Here is a 23,195-nt window from a genome sequence, read left to right as displayed (position 1 = left end):
AAGCTTCTAATTGCAGATATTCCAGTTCAGAGGATCTTCTGACCTCAATCAGTTATAAATGCTGGAAATATCGCAAACAAAAACATTAAATCAATTTGTGATGGGATCGATAGTACTGCTTATATTATTGAGTTGCGTTTTACGTTAGGCCTTGACAGCCCTCAGTTATCCGTGGTGGGGAGCGGGGGTGTGGTGGGAGGAGGAAGGGGAGATGGTGGTGCCAGAAATTACATCCAGTGTCAATGGAAAATAAGAGAAAGGGTTCTGGAGAAATTATAAAGCTTGCTAAAGACATCGGGCCAACTCAATCTCATATTGCAGTGTCTCAAACAATGACATAGTCACAGAGCCGCAGGGAGGAATACATCAAGGAGAGTCTAAATTATAAACTACTTAAGTGTGAAAGACAGTAACACCAAGTCTAATTTGTGTGCTTGAGTTGTTCTCACTGATACATTATTGCAGTTAGACTCCAAGGTAGAGACAAAGTGCTGGAGTAACTAAGCGGGACAGGCAGCATCCCTGGAGAGAAGGAATGGGTGACGTTTCGGGTCGAGACCCTTCTTCAGACTGTTAGGCTGTTCAGTGAGAGGAACTAGGGAAGTATTCCGAATAATTATCAAAGAGGCACAAGATGAACCTAACTATTTTCCCCATCATATATGCTCCAAATCACATTTACATTTTGTAAGCTACGAGCCGCACACTGAGATCAGCTGTAAGTACTGTAAGTGTTCAGCTATCTTGATTACACTTCTTCCCACCCGGTCTCCTGCAAAAAATCTATCCCCTACTCCCAATTCCTCAGTCTACGCCGCATCTGCGCCCAGGATGAGGTGTTTCACACTAGGGCATCAGAGATGTCCTCAAACAGGGCTTCCCCTCTTCCATTATAGATGAGGCCTCCTCTATATCTTGCAGCTCCGCTCTTGCTCCCCCTTCCCCCCATTCGTAACAAAGACAGAATCCCCCTTGTTCTCACCTTCCACCCCATCAGCCAGCGTATCTAACAAATCATCCTCCAACATTTCCGTCACCTACAACGGGACCCCACCACTGGCCACATCTTCCCATCCCCTCCCCTTTCTGTGTTCCGCAGAGACCGTTACCTCCGTAGCTCCCTGGTCCACTCGTCCCTTCCTACCCAAATCATGCCCTCCCCAGGTACTTTCCCCTGCAACGGCACGAGATGCAACACCTGTCCCTTTACCTCCCCCCTCGACTCCATCCAAGGACCCAAACAGTCTTTCCAGGTGAGACAGAGGTTCACCTGCGCCTCCTCCAACCTCATCTATTGTATCCGCTGCTCCAGATGTCAACTTCTCTACATCGGCGAGACCAAATGCAGGCTCGGCGATCGTTTCGCTCAACACCTTCGCTCAGTCCGCCTTAACCAACCTGATCTCCCGGTGGCTCAGCATTTCAACTCCCCCTCCCACTCCCAGTCTGACCTTTCTGTCCTGGGCCTCCTCCATTGTCATAGTGAGGCCCACCGCAAATTGGAGGAACAGCACCTCATATTTCGCTTGGGCAGCTTACAGCCCAGCGGAATGAACATTGATTTCTCTAACTTCAGATAGCTCCTCTGGCCCTCTCTTTCCCCTCCCCCTTCCCAGTTCTCCCACTGTCTTCCTGTCTCCAACTACATCCTTTCTTTATCCCGTCCCCTCCCCTGACATCAGTCTGAAGAAGTGTCTCGACCCGAAACGTCACCCATGCCTTCTCTCCTGAGATGCTGCCTGACCTGCTGAGTTACTCCAGCATTTTGTGATACCTTCATAAGTGTTCAGAAAATCAGTTCATGTAAAAAAAATAATATAACACAATTCTTTCAACACCACAAACCATTCTGCCATACCTGTTTGGAAAGCAGTTCTTTGCACAGTTGATACAGAGTGAGGAACTTCCTGGCTAACAGCCTGGCTTCGATGAAACCTTCAGCAACCAACATGATTTCACAAATCAATTCAAAGTCTGGGACCACCATGGCACAGGGTCTGGAAAACAAGTTCATGGTGTTAAATGACCTGCCTTATCACAGCGTGGAGGTGACAGAAATGCATATCAATTGCAATATTCTAGGTCGGCACTACGAACAAAAGGGGGAAAGATGTAATAGGTATCTGAGGGGTAACTTTTTCACACAGAGGGTGGTGGGTGTATGGAACAAGCTGCCAGAGGAGGTAGTTGAGGCAGGGACTATCCCAACATTTTAACCCACGCATTTAGATAGGTACATGGATAGGACAGTTTTGGAGGGATATGGACCAAATGCTGGCAGGTGGCACTAGTGAAACTGGGGCATGTTGGCCAGCGTGGGCAAGTTGGGCCAAAGGGCCTGCTTCCATCACTCTACCACTCTCTATGACTCTAAATGAACTGTTAACCCACATTTGATACTTCAGAATAGTATGAGTTTAAGATGATTCCTATGTATCGTGCGGCACGGTGGCACAGCGGTAGAGTTGCTGCCTTACAGCGAATGCAGCGCCGGAGACTCAGGTTCGATCCTGACTACAGGTGCTGTCTGTACGGAGTTTGTACGTTCTCCCCGTGACCTACATGGGTTTTCTCCGAGATCTTCGGTTTCCTCCCACACTCCAAAGACGTACAGGTTTGTAGGCTAATTGGCTGGGCAAATGTAAAAATTGTCCCTAATGGGTGTAGGATAGTGTTAGCGTGCGGGGATCGGTGGGCGGCGCGGACCCGGTGGGCCGAAAGGCCTGTTTCTGCGCTGTATCTCTTTAAATCTAAAAATCTAAAAAATCTAAAATCAAGTTAGTTATCAGTTATAACTCCCTTTTTCCTTGTCCTTTTCACATTTGTAAACCATAATACTCAACCTCGCTGGTTAGAAATGCACAGGAACTTGAACCTTGAGACCTTGTGTGCATGATTTGTCCATCACCTTGAGTTCCCCCGCAAAAATGAATTTGACTTGTTTTACCCTTATGACATTTCTGAGCACTGATACTCACAGGTGTCACCCAGAATGATACACCACCTTCCAAATCACGCAGTGGAATTGACTTGGTCCCCTTGAATACAGTGTACAAAGCAGCAAATACTGAGTACAGATAGAATACAGTATAGATCATTGAAAACAAGCCGTTTAGAATCATTTGAAAAAACTGTCACATTGCAGCTCTTTCATATCCAACACATTTCTACACTGTTATATTTTATTAAAAATCAATTACTAAAAGTATGCCTCAAGCAATATCAGGATATATTGGAAAATTTATACTGTAGAAGTATTGTTCTTCTGAAATATGATACAAGAGGTGAGGATGTAGTTTGTTACATGGATAGGGTACAGCTTGCTTAAACGGTGTTATCGTGGGATAAATCATCTTCCAAACCAGCGGCATTTCCAATATAAATGAAACACAGAGCTGCAATGAAGAGATCTTGATAGTGTATAAATATTTGCTGTTTTCATGACATCACTCATATTGATATGGCACCTTTAACAAAGTAAAACATTCTATGCTTAATTAGGATTGTAGATGGCCAAAAATTTAGTCAACAGAAGGATTAAAGAAGTGAAGAGGAGGAGAGAGGAGCAGGAAGGAAATTCCAGTGAGCATTGAGGATCTCATTCAAAATAATAAAATCATTCAGACAAGAACTCCCCATAATAAACCATGCTGAATTTCTTTGGTTAATCCCTGACTTTTCACGTGTAGATTTATCCTCACACTCAGGATTTTTTCCCTCAATAACTCCCGCACCACTGATATTAGTCACAGGTGTGCGATGATAGGGTTTATTCCCGCTGCCCTTCTTGAAGGGACAACATTTGCTGTCCTCACATAACCTGGCAACTTACATATGGCCAGTGATAAGATGGATGCAATTTAGCTTTGCTTTGTACATTCGCCCTGAGACCGCGTGGGTTTTCTCCGGGCGCTCTGGTTTCCTCCCACACTCCAAAGATGCGCAGGTTTGGAGGTTAATTAGCTTTGGTAAAAATTGTAAATTGTTCCTGGTGCGTAGGATAGTGTTTACTGTGTACGGGGTAATCGCTGGTCACGTGAACCCTGTTTCCACGCTGCGTCTCTGAAGTCTGACATTCTCAAGGAAGCCTGTTGATGATGTTAGACTATAACGGCATTGCAAATTTATTTCTTAAGTGAATTATAAACTGCAATCACAACTTGTAGCGCTGCCAACCACCACTCTTGTAGTGGAAAGTAAATGATCACATTTACTGCCCTCATGTCACCTCGCACCTTACCTATGGCCCGCGATAATTATGATGGATGTGTATCTCCCATCACCGTCTCCATGTGCATCTCCCATCACCGTCTGTCCACTGCACATACCAACTACTTCTCCTCTTGGTGACTGTCACCGCCCATCTGAATACCAGCATCTGCAGTTATTTTCTTACACTACCTGTTGCTCCACTGCGATTTCTCCTCAAGGTATATCCACTTTGAAGAAGTTCTCCTCCGACGAGCTCTCTCGCTGCTCCCCCTCTGTGATTTCTCCTGCCCTCCTACTCTACGGCTCCCACTGTCTTCCTGTCTCCACCTATATCCTTCCTTTGTCCCGCCCCCCTGACATCAGTCTGAAGAAGGGTCCCGACCCGAAACGTCGCCCATTCCTTCTCTCCTGAGATGCTGCCTGACCTGCTGATTTACTCCGGCATTTTGTGAATAAATACCTTCGATTTGTACCAGCATCTGCAGTTATTTTCTTACATCTACACTGACCCAGTTCTCCGGCGAACTCAGTTTAAAGCTTTGCAATAGCATGAGCAAACTTTCCCTCTTGGATATTGGTCCCAGGGGGTACCAGGGGGTATGGGGAGAAGGCAAGAACGGGGTACTGATTGAGAATGATCAGCCATGATCACATTGAATGGCGGTGCTGGCTCGAAGGGCCGAATGGCCTACTCCTGCACCTATTGTCTATTGTCTCATTCTAACGTAGGTGCAAGTCATCTCTCTGATGCAGGTAGCCTCTCCCCCACAAACTATCCCTACGACCCAGGAACCTGTAGCCCACGTCCTGCACCAGCTCAGTATCTAGCTTCATCCATGCAGCTTCTATACTCACCACCTTGCCACACCAGCAGCAATCTAGAGATTGCAAACTTGAAGCACTGCTCTTTAAAAGGTTACCTAGTTCCCTAAACACATTTTGCAGCACTTTGTCCCTTCCCCTACCAATGTTGTCAATGCCAATAGCTGCCACACCCTACAATAACCACTACACCCTACAATAGCCACTACAACCTACAATAGCCACTACAACCTACAATAGCTACTACACTCTAGAATAGCTACCACACCCTAGAATAGCCACTACAACCTACAATAGCTACTACACTCTAGAATAGCTACTACACTCTAGAATAGCCACTACAACCTACAATAGCCACTACAACCTACAATAGCTACTACACCCTACAATAGCTACTACACCCTACAATAGCTACTACAACCTCTGGCTGTTTTTCCTCCCCTTCAGAATGTCCTGCAGCCACTTGGAGACGTCCTTGACCCAAGCACCACAGAGGCAACATACCATCCTCGAGTCTTCTTTGCAGCCACAATGTGCCTCTCTCTGTCTCATGAGAAATGCCCTGACGTTATCACTTTCACAGTCATTTTATTCTACTCACATTGCCTCTTTCAAAGAGCCTTCTAGTATATCTTCATTATTTCAGTAATGGAACCTTTAATCGATACTGCAGTGCCATCTCCTCTTTTACATCTGCGTTCATGACTTAAGATTCTGTACCCTGAACTGTCGAGTTACCAAGCCTGTCTTTCAATTAACTGTGTCGATGTGATGGCAACAACATCATATTATAACATTCTGATCAATATTCTAAGTTCATCGTCATTACTAATCAGACTCCATGCATTAAAACAGATGCCGTTTTGCATTATATTCCTCCAATGTGCCTAATCACATCTAGATAGTAAATGGCATAGACCTTGCAGTACAAGTACACAATTCCCTGACAGTGGCGATATGGGGAGACAAAGGGGTGAAAAATGCTTCCCTTCGGTTATGCTTCCCTTCATCGGCTGAGGCATTGAGTCCAGGAATCACAAAGTCATGTTACAAGTGTGCAGATCACTGGTAAGCTGCATTTGGAATATTGTGTACAGATCTGGTTGCCACGCTGTGGGAATAATGTGATTAAGCTAAATGTTGTAGAAAAGATTTACAGGAATGTTCCATTGCCTAGGCAGTTTTGGTTATGAGGAGAAATTGGCTAGGTTGGGACTATTTTTCCACAAGGGAAGAGGGTTGAGGGTGACCTTGTAAAGGTTCATAAAATACGAGGGGCTTTAGGCAAGGTGAATTCTCCCAGGGTATGGAAATCTAAAACTTGAAGGCATAGGTTTGGGGTGAGGTGGAAGGATTGAATGGGAACCTGAGGGGCAAGCTTTTCACACAGAGAGTGGTGCAAATACTGAACAAGTTGTGAGAGGAGATGCTAGAGACAGGTAGAATCACAACATTGCAAAGACATTTGGAAAAGTACGTGGCTGGGAAAGGATTGCATGGATAATCACAGAGGCAAATGGGATTAGCATACATACGCATCTTGCTCAGCATGGATGAGTTGATTCGAAGGGCCTGTTTCCTTGCTGTATAACTCTGTTAATCTATGTCTGCTCTGCCCACTGGACTGACGTAGTTTTCTTTCTACATATCTTTATATATTCTCCCTACTCCCATCCTCACCAAATCTGCTGCCAAGGCTCCTCACTCTGATCCTTTCCTCGGTCCCTCCCTGACACCCCAGCTAATCTCTCAGTCTGTCCCCATCCTCAATCTAAACAGCCCTGCAAGCCCAGTCACCATGATCTTCCTGATCTCCTCAATGATCTTCCCATTGCCATCCACAAGCTCATGATCCCACCACGCCCTGCTTCTGAACTCCTTGCCTCCACAAGCTCTATTCTGTAACAATGATGGAAGGTCGTGGATGAGGAGGATATTTCTATTATCCAGCCTGCCTTATTCCAGACCAAACATCTTCAGCAAAAAACGTACAAAACTCCCATGATTCCATATTTTGTCCCTTCCTCCTCCTCCACTCAGCTCACTTTAAAAGTCCAATACCCCATTTTAATTTACCCCATACTAACTTCAAGCAACTCTTACTTTCCCTCTCTCTCCACCCCCCCTTCCCAGTTTTCCGACCAGTCTTACTGTCTCCGACTACATTTTATCTCTGTTTGCTTTCTTGTTACCTTCTCCCAACTAACAATGATCTATTCTACATTTTCCTTGATCTCCATTCCCTTTGTCCTGTTTTCACACCTTACACTTCCTTATCTATGTACCACCCACTCCCCTGACATCAGTCTGAAGAAGGGTCACGACTCGAAACGTCACCCATTCCTTCTCTCCAGAGATGCTGCCTGTCCTGCTGAGTTACTCCAGCATTTTGTGTCTGTCCCCATTGTAATAGCACCCCATCTTGCGAGCCAACTGGGGGTGTATAAGAATGAGGCTGATCCCTTACACAAGAACCTCATTAGATAGACACAGATAGACACTATATGTAGTGATACTAACTTTAGCTATAAATGGAGTCACTGCAGAAAGGTTGGCACAGACATGAGAAAAGTACAAAGTGAATCAATTGGAACGTCCTTATGAAGTCTGGAGAACAGAGGTTGGGAAAATGGTGATTATATTCAGCATTAATGATAATCACAAAATCCAAGTCATATATTAGAAACATAGAAAATAGGTGCAGGAGGAGGCCATTCGGTGCAGCGGTAGAGTTGCTGCCTTACAGCGAATGCAGCGCCAGAGACTCAGGTTCGATCCTGACTACGGGCGCCGTCTGTACGGAGTTTGTACGTTCTCCCAGTAACCTACGTGGGTTTTCTCCGAGATCTTCGGTTTCCTCCCACACTCCAAAGACGTACAGGTATGTAGGTTAATTGACTGGGTAAATGTAAAAATTGTCCCTAGTGTGTGTAGGATAGTGTTAATGTGCGGGGATCGCTGGGCGGCGCGGACTCGGTGGGCCGAAGGGCCTGTTTCCGCGCAGTATCTCTAAAATCTAAATTCAAGCCAGCACCGCCATTCATTGTGATCATGGCTGATCATCCACAACCTGTGACCAACTTCTCCCCATATCCCTTGATTCCAGTAGCCCCCAGAACTCTATCTAACTCTCTCTTAACTTCATATTATGCAATCTTGTGCCTTAAATGGCCTGGTAGTTAACAGCAGTTTCTTGCGGGCATTCCATGGCATTCTCCACGAGATGCGGTGAAGCGATTTCATGGGTTGCAAGACAATTTGCAACGCAACGTTCACAATCCCGATGTCCCTGCTTAGTTTAGTTTAGTTTAGAGATACAGTGCGGAAACAGGCCCTTCGGCCGACCAGCGATCCCCGCGCATTAATACAATTTACACTGATACCAAGCCAATTAACCTACAAACCTGTACGTTTTTGGAGTGTGCTAGAAAACTGAAGATCTTGGAGAAAACCCACCCGGTCACGGGGAGAACGTACAAACTCCGTACAACAGCGCTCGTAGTCGGGGTCTCTGCCGCTGCAAGTGCTGTAAGGCAGCAAATCTACCGCTGCGCCACCGTGCCGCCCTAATGAGCCCAGTCCGTCTGCTAAATGTGGACACTTACCGGAACAAGGCTTTCAAATTCTCAGGTAGTTCTGTACGTCCTGCGTATCCAGGGTTCATCGTGATAAAGATCCCAACGGACATGGTCAGGTTGATTTCTTCACCCATGAAGTTGAAGCGGGATTTTTTGTCACGGATTGCATCCTGAATGGACTTCACCTGCGGGAACAACACAAGGACCTGAAGAAGGTCTGAAGGGTCTCGACCCGAAACGTCACCCATTCCTTCTCTCCCGAGATGCTGCCTGACCCGCTGAGTTACTCCAGCATTTTGTGTCTACCTTCAATTTAACCCAGCATCTGCAGTTTTGTTTTCCTACACAGGGACCTGACAACTTGCTCCAAATTTGGGACTCCACAAAACAGCAAGAAAGCACAAGGAGATCTTCTATTCGTACTTGAGGATTGATGTCTCATCTAGCACCTCCACTTGAGTAACACTTCCTCAGTCCTGCTCCAGGTTAACTCTCGACATTTTGGATCTCGTATCAGAAGTGGGACTTTTGCACAACTTTTTGATGCTGAAACAAGCGTTCCTCTAATTCGCACCTATTTTGAGACTTAAAACTTGCCTGTCTCAGTGTGGGAGATGTTCTCTCCCAAAGTGTGGTGGTGTAGCGGTAGAGTTGCTGCCTTACATCGCCAGAGACCTGGGTTCAATCCTGACTACGGGTGCTGCTGTTTGTACATTCTCACTATGACCTGCGCGGGTTTTCTCCGAGATCTTCGGTTTCCTCCCACACTCCAAAGACGTACAGGCTTGTAGGTTAATTGGCGTGGTATAACTGTATAAATGTAACATTGTCCCTAGTGTGTGTAGGGTAGTATTAATGTGCGGGGATCGCTGGTTGGTGCGGACTCAGTGGGCCGAAGGGCCTGTTTCCGCACTGTATCTTTAAACTAAAACCAAAGTCAGTGTCTGCTAGTGACCCAACTAGGCGGCAAAAGCTAGGAATGTAGGTGGACAGGACATCTGGAAATGTTTAATGCTTTTGTCCAAAACACATCTTATGCCTGGTACCGGTCAGGAGTCTGAGGCCTTTTGTCACAATGGGGCAGGCAGAGGATTTCTGAGCCACACAGGGGTGTGGAGGAACACAGTGGGCTTGTATACTCTGGAATTTAGAAGGATGAGAGGGGATCTTATTGAAACATATAAGATTATTAAGGGATTGGACACGCTAGAGGCAGGAAACATGTTGGTCCTGAACCAGGGGCCACAGTTTAAGAATAAGGGATAGGCCATTTAGAACGGAGATGAGGAAAAACTTTTTCACTCAGAGAGTTGTGAAGCTGTGGAATTCTCTGCCTCAGAAGGCAGTGGAGGACAATTCCCTGGATGCTTTCAAGAGAGAGTTAGATAGAGCTCTTAATGATAGCGGAGTCAAGGGATATAGGGAGAAGGCAGGAACGTGGTACTGATTGTGGATGATCAGCCATGATCACGGTGAATGGCGGTGCTGGCTCGAAGGGCCGAATGGCCTCCTCCTGCACCTATTGTCTATTGTCTATTTCAAAACTGCTTTTGTTGCTAAAATTTGATGTCAGCAAACTTGGGTATTCAAGGTACGCATTGGAGAAATTGGAATTGAATTTGGAATGGAATGGAATACTTTATTGTCACGTGTGACAAGACACAGTGACATTCTTTGCTTGCATACCCAATTTAAGCAGCGTGCGGATTTTTCGAACCTCTGTGCCAAACTAATAGAAACTGAGAAATGCTATTTGAAGACGTGGTAAGAACAGAAAATGCTCAAAGTTCTCAGCTTAGGTAGATACCTTTCTTCAGATCTCAATTGAACTCTAATAAAAGATCCCAGTGGTACAACTCAGTGGTATAGAAACATAGAAAATAGGTGCAGGAGTAGGCCATTCGGCCCTTCGAGCCTGCACCGCCATTCAATATGATCATGGCTGATCATCCAGCTCAGTAACCTGTACCTGCCTTCTCTCCATACCCCCTGATCCCTTTAGCCACAAGGGCCACATCTAACTCCCTCTTAAATATAGCCAATGAACTGGTCTCAACTACCTTCTGTGGCAGAGAATTCCACAGACTCACCACTCTCTGTGTAAAGAAATGTTTCTCATCTCGGTCCTAAAAGACTTCCCCCTTATCCTTAAGCTGTGACCCCTGGTTCTGGACTTCCCCAACATCGGGAACAATCTTCCCGCATCTAGCCTCTCCAACCCCTTAAGAATTTTATATGTTTCAATAAGATCCCCCCTCAGTCTTCTAAATTCCATTTATGATTATTGATTTATCTAACTTCATGTAACCCATTGCATTCCCGCTCTCTCCATCCCCCCCCCCCCCCCCTCCACCCTAGTGGTACCAGCTTTGAAGTCGTCTTGTTGAGTTTCATTGTCTGTACTCGTTCTAACCCAGCACACAGCTAACATTGGCCTGTTTCCTTTATCATCGTTACTTTTTGCACATCTTTCATTCATTTGTTCTATATCTCTCCACATCACTGTCTATATCTCTCGTTTCCCTTTCCCCTGACTCTCAGTCTGAAGAAGTGTCTCGACCAGAAACGTCACCTATTCCTTCTCACCAGAGATGCTGCCTGTCCCGCTGAGTTACTCCAACCTTTTGTGTCTATCTTCCAAATAAAAGATCACTGACTTGAAATGCTAATGCTTGACATTTCTCTCTCCAGACCCTGCCTCACCTGTCGAGCATCTCCGGCACTTCCTGTTTTTATTTTGGATTTTCAGCATCTGAATGGTTTCCCTCAATTACTTAAATGTGTGTTTGCTGAGCAGCAGTACACAGCTCCCTCTGGCGATCGTTTTAAACACAGCCTCACCAGAATGACTGTAAACGCAGTGCACAGCCAACTGCTCAGAGCTGTGCTGGAAACACCATCAACCTCACCACAATGACAGGATTTTAATTATCTCAGTTTTACAGCTTTCGGAAAATATACACACTTTTTAAATTATTCTTCACATTGCTCTGCATTCTAGCAAGTACAACGAAGCTTGCAATTTGCTCAAACTTATATGTTATGGTATAAACCTCAGCATTGACACCTGTCATAACAATCTGGCCAAATGCAACCCCATAGATCCAAAAAGGAGAGTTTTTATCTGACCAACTTTCTGGGCAATCAGACAAGTTGTCAGAGAACAGAATGCACTGTTTAGAAGGATGGTGGAAACAAATTTGATGAGAACTTTCGAAATATAACTGGACAAAACTGGACATAGGGATGGGAATAAATTAATAGGACTAATAAGGTATACCTTTCAAACAGATGTCATTGGCACAATGGGCTAAAATGATCTCAATGAGTCAGGCTCACAGAGACATACAACAGGAAACAGGCTCTTCATCCCATCAAGTCCACACCAACCACCAAAAGCTCATTTACACCAATCCTGTATTAATCCCTTTTATTTTTTCTCCCCACGTTCCTAATTCACCCATTGTTTCTCCCACTCACCTAGGCATTAGGGGGAGTTTAATGTGGCCAATTAATCTACAAACCCCCATAACTTTGAGATGTGGAGGCAAACCAGACATTCTGAGGAGAATCTGCAAACTCCACATGGAACATAGAACATAGAAAAAAGGTGCAGGAGGCCATTCGGCCCTTTGAGCCAGCACCGCCATTCATTGTGATCATGGCTGATCGTCCCCAATCAATACCCCGTCCCTGCCTTCTCCCCATATCCCTTGATTCCACTAGCCTCTAGAGCTCTATCTAACTCATAGATAGCACCTGTCTCTGTTTCTGAAGAAGGATCTTGACCCGAAACGTCACCCTTTCCTCCTCAACCCAAGATTCAGAGGTGGTTCTCGGATGTCCTCAATAATGTAATCCATGTTCTTCAGTCATGGTCACTGGTTCATATCAAAATATTGATAATCATCATATTAGTAAGTCATATGATGAGAAATATATATTGCACAGCAACCATCCATTAGCCTTTTCAGCCCTAGGGTGGCACAGTGGTGCAGATTCTGTCCCGCCCCCTTCCCTGACATCAATAGACAATAGACCATAGACAATAGGTGCAGGAGGAGGCCATTCGGCCCTTCGAGCCAGCACCACCATTCAATGTGATCATGGCTGATCATTCTCAATCAGTACCCCCTTCCTGCCTTCTCCCCATATCCCCTGACTCCGCTATCCTTAACTCATCATCAGTCTGAAGAAGGGTCTCGACCAGAAACATCACCCATTCCTTCTCTCCCGAGATGCTGCCTGACCCGCTGAGTTACTCCAGCATTTTGTGTCTACCTTCAATTTTAACCAGCATCTGCAATTTTTTTCCCTAAGCAGATTCTTCAGCTACATCAGAAACACCATTTTATAGGAGGGAGATTCATTGGGATTTGAGGATCCCACAGGTGCTAGGAGATAACTATATTACTTTCAGCCATGCTGTGTCAGGATTAGTTGCTCACCACAGCCAAACACCTCAGCACCCCTTATTTCTTTCAGGGCGTTGAGTTTGATTTTGATCAAAGAGGGTGTTGTTTTCTGTATGAGCAGCTCCCCCCTGAATTTGTTACTCCACAGTAATTTATACAACAATAAATCTGCTGCCAATGTAAATCAGAAGCTCCTAATGCACAGTCAGCAATGCTGTTGGATGCAGCTTTGATTTATTAGACAGCACTCAATTCAGTGTCAAATAAAGGGTCGAAGATATCAATCCTGAACATCACCAGTGGCAATAAATTTACATTTCAGTCACACTGTCAGGTGTAACAGAACTGGTCCTGCAAATGAGTTAGGCGACAATGCACTATCAGCAGATCCCAGCCTGTATGTCACACACAATATTGAGCTGGGATCTTCCTTCTCAATCTGTCAGCAATCAGAACTCTAACTCGCTGTCACAAACCTTGGAGAATGCAAAACAATCAGGATGTTTTGGTGAACTTGCTTCTACTTCCCATCTGTTCGAGCACCAGTTCCGTGAAAATTAATTTCTGGATGCTTGCCTGCTGCTTCATCTTTGCTCCTGGAGACCCCTCATAGTCCACAGTTCCTCTGGATGGAAATTACTTCTACTGCAGACACAAAATGCTGGAGTAACTCAGCGGGACAGGCAGGCAGCATCTCTGGAGAGAAGGAATGGGTGACGTTTCGGGTCGAGAGCCTTCTTCAGACTGAAGAAGGGTCTCGACCCGAAACAACACCCATTCCCTCTCTCCAGAGACACTTTCTGGCCCGCTGAGTTAATCCAGCATCTTGCGTCTACCTTCGGTTTAAACCAGCATCTGCAGTTCTCTCCTACACAATACCTCTAGTGTGTTTCTTACCATCCCACCCTTACAATCCACTCCCTTTTACAAATGCCTGCAAATCAAGATCACCAGTCTCTCCGGAATTTTGTTTGCTCCACTGCTTTCCCTTCTCCCCCTCTCCATTCCTCCCATCTTAAAACTATCACTCTTCCCACTCTATTAGCACAAAAGAAAGCAAAAATGCTACTGCCTGTACTTATCACATTTTCAGAGACATGTTCCTGCTCTCAATATTACAAGATATGCAATTTCCAAATGTGCGGTTTCAATTTTGTTTACAGCAGCTCAACCCCGTCAGCATCAATAACTCATCACATTTAGAATGATCATCTTCCGACTGTTTCCCATCAACTCAAGTATTCCAAATGCTCCTGCTCTTTCCCTCACTCCGGTTCCCCTTATTCTTCCACGCCAATCATCAAAGTAATAGCATCAGCAAGCAAATGATACTGAAATGAATTGAACATCGGTGGGTCAAATAACAACCTCCGGCGAAAGATGGCAACACCAATACACCGAGACCCTTCCTCAACCCAACATTTTGTGTCTATCATCTGCAAATTCGCTAACCATGAACTCATCGAAATCAATGATGTAGATAACAAACAACAATAGGCCCAATATCCAACCCTGAGGCACGCCTAGGGTTGCCAACTGTCCTGTATTAGCAGGGACATCCCAGACATTGGGCTAAATTGGTTTGTCCCATACGGGACCGCCCTTGTCCCATATTAGGCCCGGGGGGTGGTGTAAGCCCGGACATTCTAGGCCCGGACACTGTAGACCCGGATAGTGTAGGCCCGGAGGCCGCGTAACAGAGGTTGCGTAGCAACCCGCCTCCCGGCCTGGGCGACCGCTATTGGTGGAGCGGGAGCACATGGTCGCTGGCTGGGTGAGGTCACGCGGAGCGGTGATGTCACCTTTTGTCCCTTATTTGGGAGTGAGAAAGTTGGCAACCCTGAGGCAGGCCACTAGTCACAGGCCTCCAGTCCGAAAAGCAACCTTCCACCATTACCCTTTGCTTCCTTCAATTAAGCTAATTTTCTATCCATTCAGCTATCTCTCCTTAACTTCCATGGGATCTAACCTTCCAGAGCATCCTACCATGTGGAACCTTATCAAATGCCTTAGTAAAATTCTCCAGTAAAATAGTCTTCCCTATTTTATGTTTGTGCACAATGTGTTTGAGAAGGCAGAGGAGAGTCCCATGACACACAGAGAGCATGGATCTTTCATTTATTTCCCTTATTTAATATTTTACCAGGAGCCTATTTTGTTTGTGTTCAAACTCAGAGTAATTCCATCAATCCCATTCCTATGGTTTATTTCCCTGTAACCTATTCTCTCTCGCATGCTTATTAACTTTCTCTGGTTCTCCTGCTGCCCACCCACGCTAGAGAAGATAATTAACCCACCAAGCAGCTCATTTTGATATGTGGGAAGAAGTTCAAGCATCATGGGAGAAACCCATTCAGTGACATAAAGAAGTCCACACGCACTGCACTGGAGGTTAGGATCAAAACTCAGTCACTGGAACCGAGGCGGCCACACTAACTGCTGTGCCATCTATCAGTGATATTTAAGCATGGCTGCCCAGCCCCTCAGTTCGGTTGACAGGGAGGCAGTTCTGGAAATTATAACATGTAGGATGAAACTGCAGTTGCTGGTTTAAACCGAAGACAGACGCAAAAAGCTGGAGTAACTCAGTGGGTCAGAAAGCATCTCTGGAGAAAAGGAATAGGTATCATTTTCGGGTCAAGACCCTTCTTCGGGTCTTGACCCGAAAAGGATACCGATTCCTTTTCTCCAGAGATGCTGCCTGATCCATCAATACTCCAGTTTTTTGTGTCTATCTCTGTAATACACGGCTGAAACTAATGCTGCTGGCTCAGTGTGATGTACTGTGTTGATGCGTGGCACTTAATGGCTCACCACTTAATTGTGCAAATCTTTGCAGTAACTTCTTAAAGGGACAGGCAACAATGTCATCTACAGGTGAGTATTAATTTTGACAAGAGTGGATGGTGAAATAATAAGGGTGGTTGTAATAGTGATCTGGCAGGGCTGAAAGAGGCCTGAATAAGCTGGAGTAGGCTGTGGGAGGATGTTCTTTGAGAAAGGGAGTTTCGAGAGACCTCCTGGTCCTGGTCTCTAGGGAAGTCTCGGCCAATACACGTGCAGTCTCTGAATGCCTGCACTTTGAGTTCGACTACAAATACTAGGGCAGTGATGCAGCAGTAGAGCTTTCAATGCTTTCTGTGCCAGAGACGCAGGTTCGATCCCGACTACGGGTGCTGTCTGTACAGAGTTTGTACGTTCTCCCCGTGACCTGCGTGGGTTTTCCCGAGATCTTTGGTTTCCTCCCACTCTCCAAAGAAGCACAGGTTTGTTGGTTAATTTGCTTGGTATAAACGTAAAATGTCCCTGGTGTGTGTAGGATAGTGGGGATCGCTAGTCGGTGCTGACTCGGTGGGCCGAAGGGCCTGTCTTCTTGCTGTATCTCTAAACTAAACTAAAGTAAACTAAACAAAGCTGAGGGCCACGCGCGGCACAAGCTCCCAGGGGGCCACGGCCATTGCCCCGCCGAACGCTAGACCCAGCAGACCGCGACAACAGGGGGAAGCTGCCAAGCCAGACCCTGCTCTTAGGACCAGGCAAACTGCAGCCTGATAGGGGGAGGCCCCTCCGAGCCCATCCCCCAGAGACCAGGAGGATGGGGCCGATGATGACAAAGGACGCAACAGGCGAGGAACAAGGAGAGGGGACCGGGGTCTGGCCTACCACGCCCTCAAGATCGCCTGTGGGAGATGTCTCCAGGGAACAAAGTTGGACGGGCAAGGGGAGGACACCGGTTCGCTGGTCCATCCAAATGTTCAAGGAAGGCGATGACTGAAGGCTCACAGTAGCCTGGGGCTTGCCTAGATCTGGCACCGCTCATAAGAACTAGAGCGCGGACTGGACTTTACCAATGGCGCCAAGACATGGCGCCTCTTGCATGCAGTCTCAGTGGACTATTTCTGTACAATTTGCTAATTGGAAATGGGGTTGTGCTTAGCTATTACAATACTGTACTGGGCTCTTTGTAAGAAAAGAATTTCACAGTGCGTTTGCACATGACAATAAAAGCACCATTCAACCATTGGACCATTGAACCATTGAATGTTTGCCCCTGCTCTTCCTGTTCCTGTGCGCTGCAGGAAAAGTAGATGATGTCTCCTCTTGTTGAGTGTAGAGTTTAGGTGACCAGCCGAACACAATAGAGACACATGAACAGTGAGACGTGCCAGAAAGAAGCAGCAGCAGAAAAGCTTCATATGCTCCTGAGACTTGAAGGCTGAGAGTGCTCAAGGCTCATGTGCGAATTACCTTTGAAATCATTGGGGTTACAGACCTTCATGAGAATGTAACCCGAATGGTTCCAGGTTGCAGGGAATTTCAGGGAGATCAGGGTTTGTATAAGATGGTTATTCTGTGCATCAATAATGACTGTCATTTTCAGATCAGTTAAGTTAAAAATCTCAAATAATATATATTTTTAAAAATTTCATGTTGCATGACAGTTGACATAATTTGGGGGAATTTTCAGCAAGAAAGAGGAGATAAATTCCCCAATTAACATCCTGAAATGTGCTCTCCCCGAGACAACATGATGTTCAACTGCACTGCATCGTTTCTCTTGAAGTAGTGGGAATGAATTTCCAGCACTCGAGGGTACTTAATGAAGATCCATAGAGACTATTGAACTGCATTTGCAGCCTGCCAATGGTCTGTATAACCATTGCTAACAATGGGCCTACCAGGCACCGTCCTGCCTGAGCTCATTTGTTGCCAGACCTAATTGGTCCTGTTTTTTTCTAGCCTCCAGCTCTTCACAACCCCCCCCCCCACCACCCCCCCCACCCCCTCCTTTCAGTCTGAAAGGGCCCCTACCCGAAAAGTCACCCGCTCTGTTTCTCCAGAGAACATGCCTGACCCACTGAGTTACTCCAGCACCTTGTGTCTATCTTTGGTATAAACCAGAATCTGCAGGCCTTGTTTCTACTTAAATCAGGAACACAAGAGTGTACACACATTGCATGAGGATGGGGTCCACAATCACATCAAAGGCTGAGGACAGAGTGAGAAGGCAAGAAGAAAATTGCACTGAGATTGTAAGCGTTGTGGGGCTCCCAAGGGTCGGGCCATACCACTACCGACCCCTCGGCACGGGAATGGACCGGTCCAGGGGGGCGGCCCTTTGCTACGGTTATAAAGGACGAGGTTTTGGGCGCGATTTCACTCGGGCAGACTTGACCGGTCTAGCAAACGTATTAAATTCAAACCTCCCGAAATACCCGGCTCCTTGCCTTTATTTCGAGCTTTTTTCGACGCGCCACAGCGTATTGTTTGCGACTTGGTTAATGGCTGTTTCAGTCCTCAAGCAGGATCAAAAACTGAGTTGGAAGACAACTTCAAGCATATTTCAAGTTATAGGAAAGACTGACATAGATTTTGGAGATTACATGGATTTTAAGTGGAATATCCCCATTCCAAAAGTTTGAAATAAAATGGGTGAATGTCTTTTCCACCAGTATCGTGCAAATTACATTAGACTACATTTGAACCAGTTTTAAATCCTTCAATCCTAAATTTAAATCCTTCAATTTAGACTAACAAAAGTGGGTGGTTTTGCATAGTGAAGATGGTTGTGAAAAATTGCAGCAAGATCTTAATTGATTGGCCAGGTGGGCTGAGGAATGGCTGATGGAATTTGATGCAGAAAAATGTGAGGTGTTGCATTTTGGGAAGCCTAACATGGGCAGAACCTACACAGTGAATGGTTGGACTCGGGAGTGTTGTGGAGCAGAGGGATCTAGGAGTACAGGTGCATGGTTCCCTGAAGGTGGGGTCGCAAGAAGATAAGGTGGTCAAAAATGCTTTTGGCACATTGGCGTTCATCAGCCAGCGTATTGAGTATAGACGTTGGGAGGTCATGTTGCAGTTGTACAAGACGTTGGTGAGGCGGCATTTAGAATATTGTGATCAGTTCTGAGCACCATGTTATAGGAAAAATGTTGTCAAGCTGGAAAGGGTACAGAGAAGATTTACGAGAATGTTGCCAGGACTAGAGGCTCTGAGCTATAGGCAGAGGTTGAGTAGGCTGGGACTCTATTCATTCGAGCGCAGAAGGATGAGGTGTATAAGATCATGAGAGGAATAGATTGGGTAGATGCGCAGAGTCTCTTGCCCGGAGTAAGTGAATCAAGGACCAGAGGACATAGGTTTAAGGTGAAGGGGAAAAGATTTAATAGGAATCTGAGGGGTGACTTTTTCACACAAAGTGTGGAGGGTGTATGGAACAAGCTTCCAGAGGAGGCAGTTGAGCCAAGGATTATCCCAACATTTAAGAAACAGTTAGACAGAAACATGGATAGGATGGGTTTGGAGGGATTTGGACCAAATGCTGGCATGTGGGACTAGTGTAGCTGGGACATGTCGGCCGATGTGGGCAAGTTGGGCCGAAGGGCCTGTTTTCACACTGAATCACTCTATGACTATGTCAGTGTGCAGGATGTATTGGGGCTTTCTTTGGTTAATAACAAGGGAAGAAATGCACACCTACTCTGGTGAACAAAGCGGATTAGTGCAGATTACTAATACGTGAATGCAGGTTGCCGTAATTACAGTGATGCTAGCTTCTGAAAAATAAAACAAGTCTAGACTTGAAGAGTGATGGAGCTCCAGCAACAGCTGGTAAATCATAAACCTATGCAAAATACCACAACGCAGCAACTGCAGTATCACGAGTGTCATTCATTCTCTCCTGGTCAGTTTGCTTCGAAGGTTCTCCTGCTGCTTCACTCTCTCCAAAAGGCAACGAATGAAAAAGAGTCTGCTACAAAGTTGTGACTCATCCAAAATGACTTTTAAAATCTACAGGACCCCGTTACGCCAAAGCGAATCTGAACTCTTTTTGTGAGAGGTGACCTTTCAGAGATATTTCCAAATATTACAGTGGAACTTGCACTTTGACATTTTAATTTTAATCCTTTAATGACCACACACACTTTCTGGCAGGCAATAATACGTCGTACCTAATGGTACTTCTAATTATTTCAACAGCCATTACCATTTATCCAAATTCAAATATTTATCAAAGATAAATACCACACAGTAAAACAGGTGAAATATAGTCTTCAGATACAATACGGTGCAATTACAACTCAAGTGTTTCAACAACATTGTCTCACACTGCTGGACTCTGGGAGGTGTACTGCAGATCAGAGGGCGGTTAATGAGATCCAATATTCAAGTGAGGTGGGAAAGAGGAGAGAGGGAATTTTTGACCTGTTGGTCTTAGATGAATTTCAACAGCCACACTAAAACAATTACCACCACAGTACCAGCATCTGCAGTTATTTTCTTACACTACCTGAGGTTCATTAATTAATCGTTGCTTTGCACCTTAAATGGGCTATGACACTGAGATCTGTGTCTCCCCAACTCTCCCTTCTGAATGTGTCCCATGGACCTCGATCATCCTGCTTTGAATGAGGCTGTACCAGAATCTGTCTCCAAAATCCTACTGTTTGTGCAGAGAAGAATTACTGCTTATGTGGAATCCTGCTTGTGGCCTCTCACAAGCACACCACCGTGACCGCAACCTCAGTCATCCTTTCAAAGCAGGTGGAATAACATCTGACAGTAAATATTTTGTAATGACCCTTGGAGTGCTGGTGAAACCCAGGAATAATGATTAGCATCCAGTTAGCGTTGTGCAAGATGTTGAACAATGTATGACAATAGCACAACAAAGAGGCAAGGTTCTCAGGGGTTGAGAAGCATGTTGTTTCCTACTGTACTTCAGGATCTAACCAGAAAGGTTTTTTTTAAGTTAGTGTGGCCATGGTGCTTCCTGCCAGGTGTTTATGGTAGTGTGATACTAAGACGCCTAAAGTCACACTGGGGTACTAGCAATGAAATTTTCTATCTTTGCTTGACTGGAGTAGACTTTAAAGGACGGTGTCAAATGGGAACATGGGACATGGATTCGTCGTGATCTTGATCTCCACACTGTCAATGGACTGTGAAATTTGAAATCAAGGCCCCTTTCAGAAAACCTGATGATGATTCTCAGGAGGATAATAATTTGTTGAAACATTTCAGGCCAAAGGCACAGTACAAAATATCCATACTTTTACAATAAACATATATTTATAACAGACACCTGACTACATTAGATGGAGGATAATTTGTCCGTACACTTTTCCTTGAAGGATTTCATAAGCATGAGGGTGAGAATTAAGAAATGTAGCCTGCAGATTTGGTGCTACCACCTTCCAATGTGATTAAGAGTATTATGGACCAATCTAGTGCTGCTTCAGGGATTTTCCAGAGATCATTGGGTTGGAATGCTCAGGTGCACAGGGCAGCATGGTTAGGTTTCCTTGTGTAAGGCCATGCTGAGCCAGTCCTAGCACTGTGTATACTACTGACACGTTGCAAACTCTCTCAATTGCTGACATTGAATCTCACAAGTGCAATCTCTGCAGCCAGCCCTTAAAGGGACATGCCAGAAAGCACACAACTGACCATTCAGGCCCGAGTCCAGGCATCGCCAACAAAGAACAGATTTATAACAGGGCACTGAACGACGTTAGACTGCTGGTAAAATGTCCAAACACCTACCCAAGGAGGTTGATTTTTCTAGAGTTTCAGCTGCAAAGGAGTATCGCTAATTATTAAATGTCTGCTGCAATGATTGGGCAGGAGGATGGGGAAAGAGTGGTCATCGAAATATTAAAGCATCCAGATAGACAGGTGAAATACAGTGGCCGCAGGAGACTCGTTCGATTTGAAAGGGAACGCAAGAGTCCCTCTCGGGTACGTACAGCTCTGGCAAGGGTGTCTGTCTGTGAGCAACATGATGGTTCAATGAATGAAAACTCTCAACTTACCTGTACAGCTACAACAGAGAGAACCTCAACGGAAATCCGGTTGAACTCATCAAAACAACCCCAGGCACCCGTCTGTGCTAGGCCTTTGTAAATATTGCCACATGACTGGAGTACAAACAACACAAAAACACAAAATTAACATTGTGTCGTCTTTACTACCTTTTTATACGGTTTCACAGCACTAGCCAAAGCCAGGCAGGAAGCTGCTACCTGGGCAACCCAGAATTCCATCGGGAGCAAATGTTACCCTAGCACATGAAATGAACATTTATCCCATTATTCCGACATGTTGCAAGGGTGAAATTCACCGTATGACACACTTTTCTTATTTGATCTCCTCGTTCGTCTGATCATTTGTTTGGTGGTTTCTCTGATATATTCAGTGTTGCAGTGCTAGTTTTTTAGGTGACGGAGCTGTCATTGGTGCTGGAACGGCTGCTGTTAAATTGCCTGCTAGTTAAAATTCCCTGCTGGTTATTTTGGGGGTTTTTTTCCAGATGTGCCGGAGAGGCAATCCAGTGAGCTCCGGCAGCACTGCAACCCCTGGATATATTAAGCTGAGCTTTGGAAGAATATTCACTGGAGCCTCAGAGTATGGTGGGCTCCTGGCAATCTGAAAAATCTTCCTGTCATAAGAGAAAAAAATTAAGCTCAGGCAAAAGCTGGCTTCTTACACTCTTCAACCTGAGTTTAATTACTGTTGTGGCTTAGTGGTAACATTGGCAGTTAGAACGTTATGGGTCTGAACCTCACCACAGACTCAATGTCTATGTTGACACAACAGTGAAGTACTAAGGGAGCTCCGTGCAACTGAAAGTTACATATTTTTGAGAAGATGATAAACAGATATTAAATCACTCTCACATGGATGCAAAAGATGCGAGCCTAGAATTAATTGCTAATTGAAGCTCCGATTAATTAGATCAGTAATTAGACACGACTGTGCAGCAGTCTATGTGCTGCTTAAGACCTTTTTTAGTTTTAAAGTACAAGTGTTGGCTGGTCCTCAAAAATATTTAATTACGATTCCCACAGCGACTGTTGCAAACATTAATATTAAAACAAAAAAAGCTTTTATGTTGACTATTTTTAACATTTAAAAATCAAGATTATACATTTGGATAACTGCCACAATATCAACAAAATGTTATAGTTATGGTGTTAATTGTGTCTTTATCAGAGTGTTAAAAACAACGTTTTGACATTATCTGTAACTATATCATACCAAACATTTCATATCTTCAAAACAATATTTTTGCAGGGCAATTCAGCAGAGGAATTAACGAGCTATAAATAAGTTGTCAAATGCCTGCTATAATAACAAGTACAAGAATGTGATATAAAATGTG

At 45.1% G+C, this 23,195-nt stretch overlaps 1 protein-coding gene across 1 annotated transcript in view; it reads right to left on the bottom strand.

The window, feature by feature from the left end:
• The window catches only part of dnah9 (dynein, axonemal, heavy chain 9), a 467,621-nt gene that overhangs the window by 349,795 nt on the left and 94,631 nt on the right, over nucleotides 1-23,195 (bottom strand). Inside the window, exons 27-29 of the mRNA XM_078400937.1 lie at nucleotides 21,847-21,951; nucleotides 8,640-8,797; nucleotides 1,859-1,997 (exon numbers count right to left, since the gene is read on the bottom strand). Coding sequence (XP_078257063.1) covers nucleotides 1,859-1,997; nucleotides 8,640-8,797; nucleotides 21,847-21,951 — 402 coding nt within the window. The remainder of the gene's footprint in view (nucleotides 1-1,858; nucleotides 1,998-8,639; nucleotides 8,798-21,846; nucleotides 21,952-23,195) is intronic.

This window comes from Rhinoraja longicauda, chromosome 6, assembly GCF_053455715.1.
Source record: "Rhinoraja longicauda isolate Sanriku21f chromosome 6, sRhiLon1.1, whole genome shotgun sequence".
Classification (NCBI taxonomy): Eukaryota; Metazoa; Chordata; class Chondrichthyes; order Rajiformes; family Arhynchobatidae; genus Rhinoraja; species Rhinoraja longicauda.
This window is presented reverse-complemented; position numbering and strand designations above follow the sequence as displayed.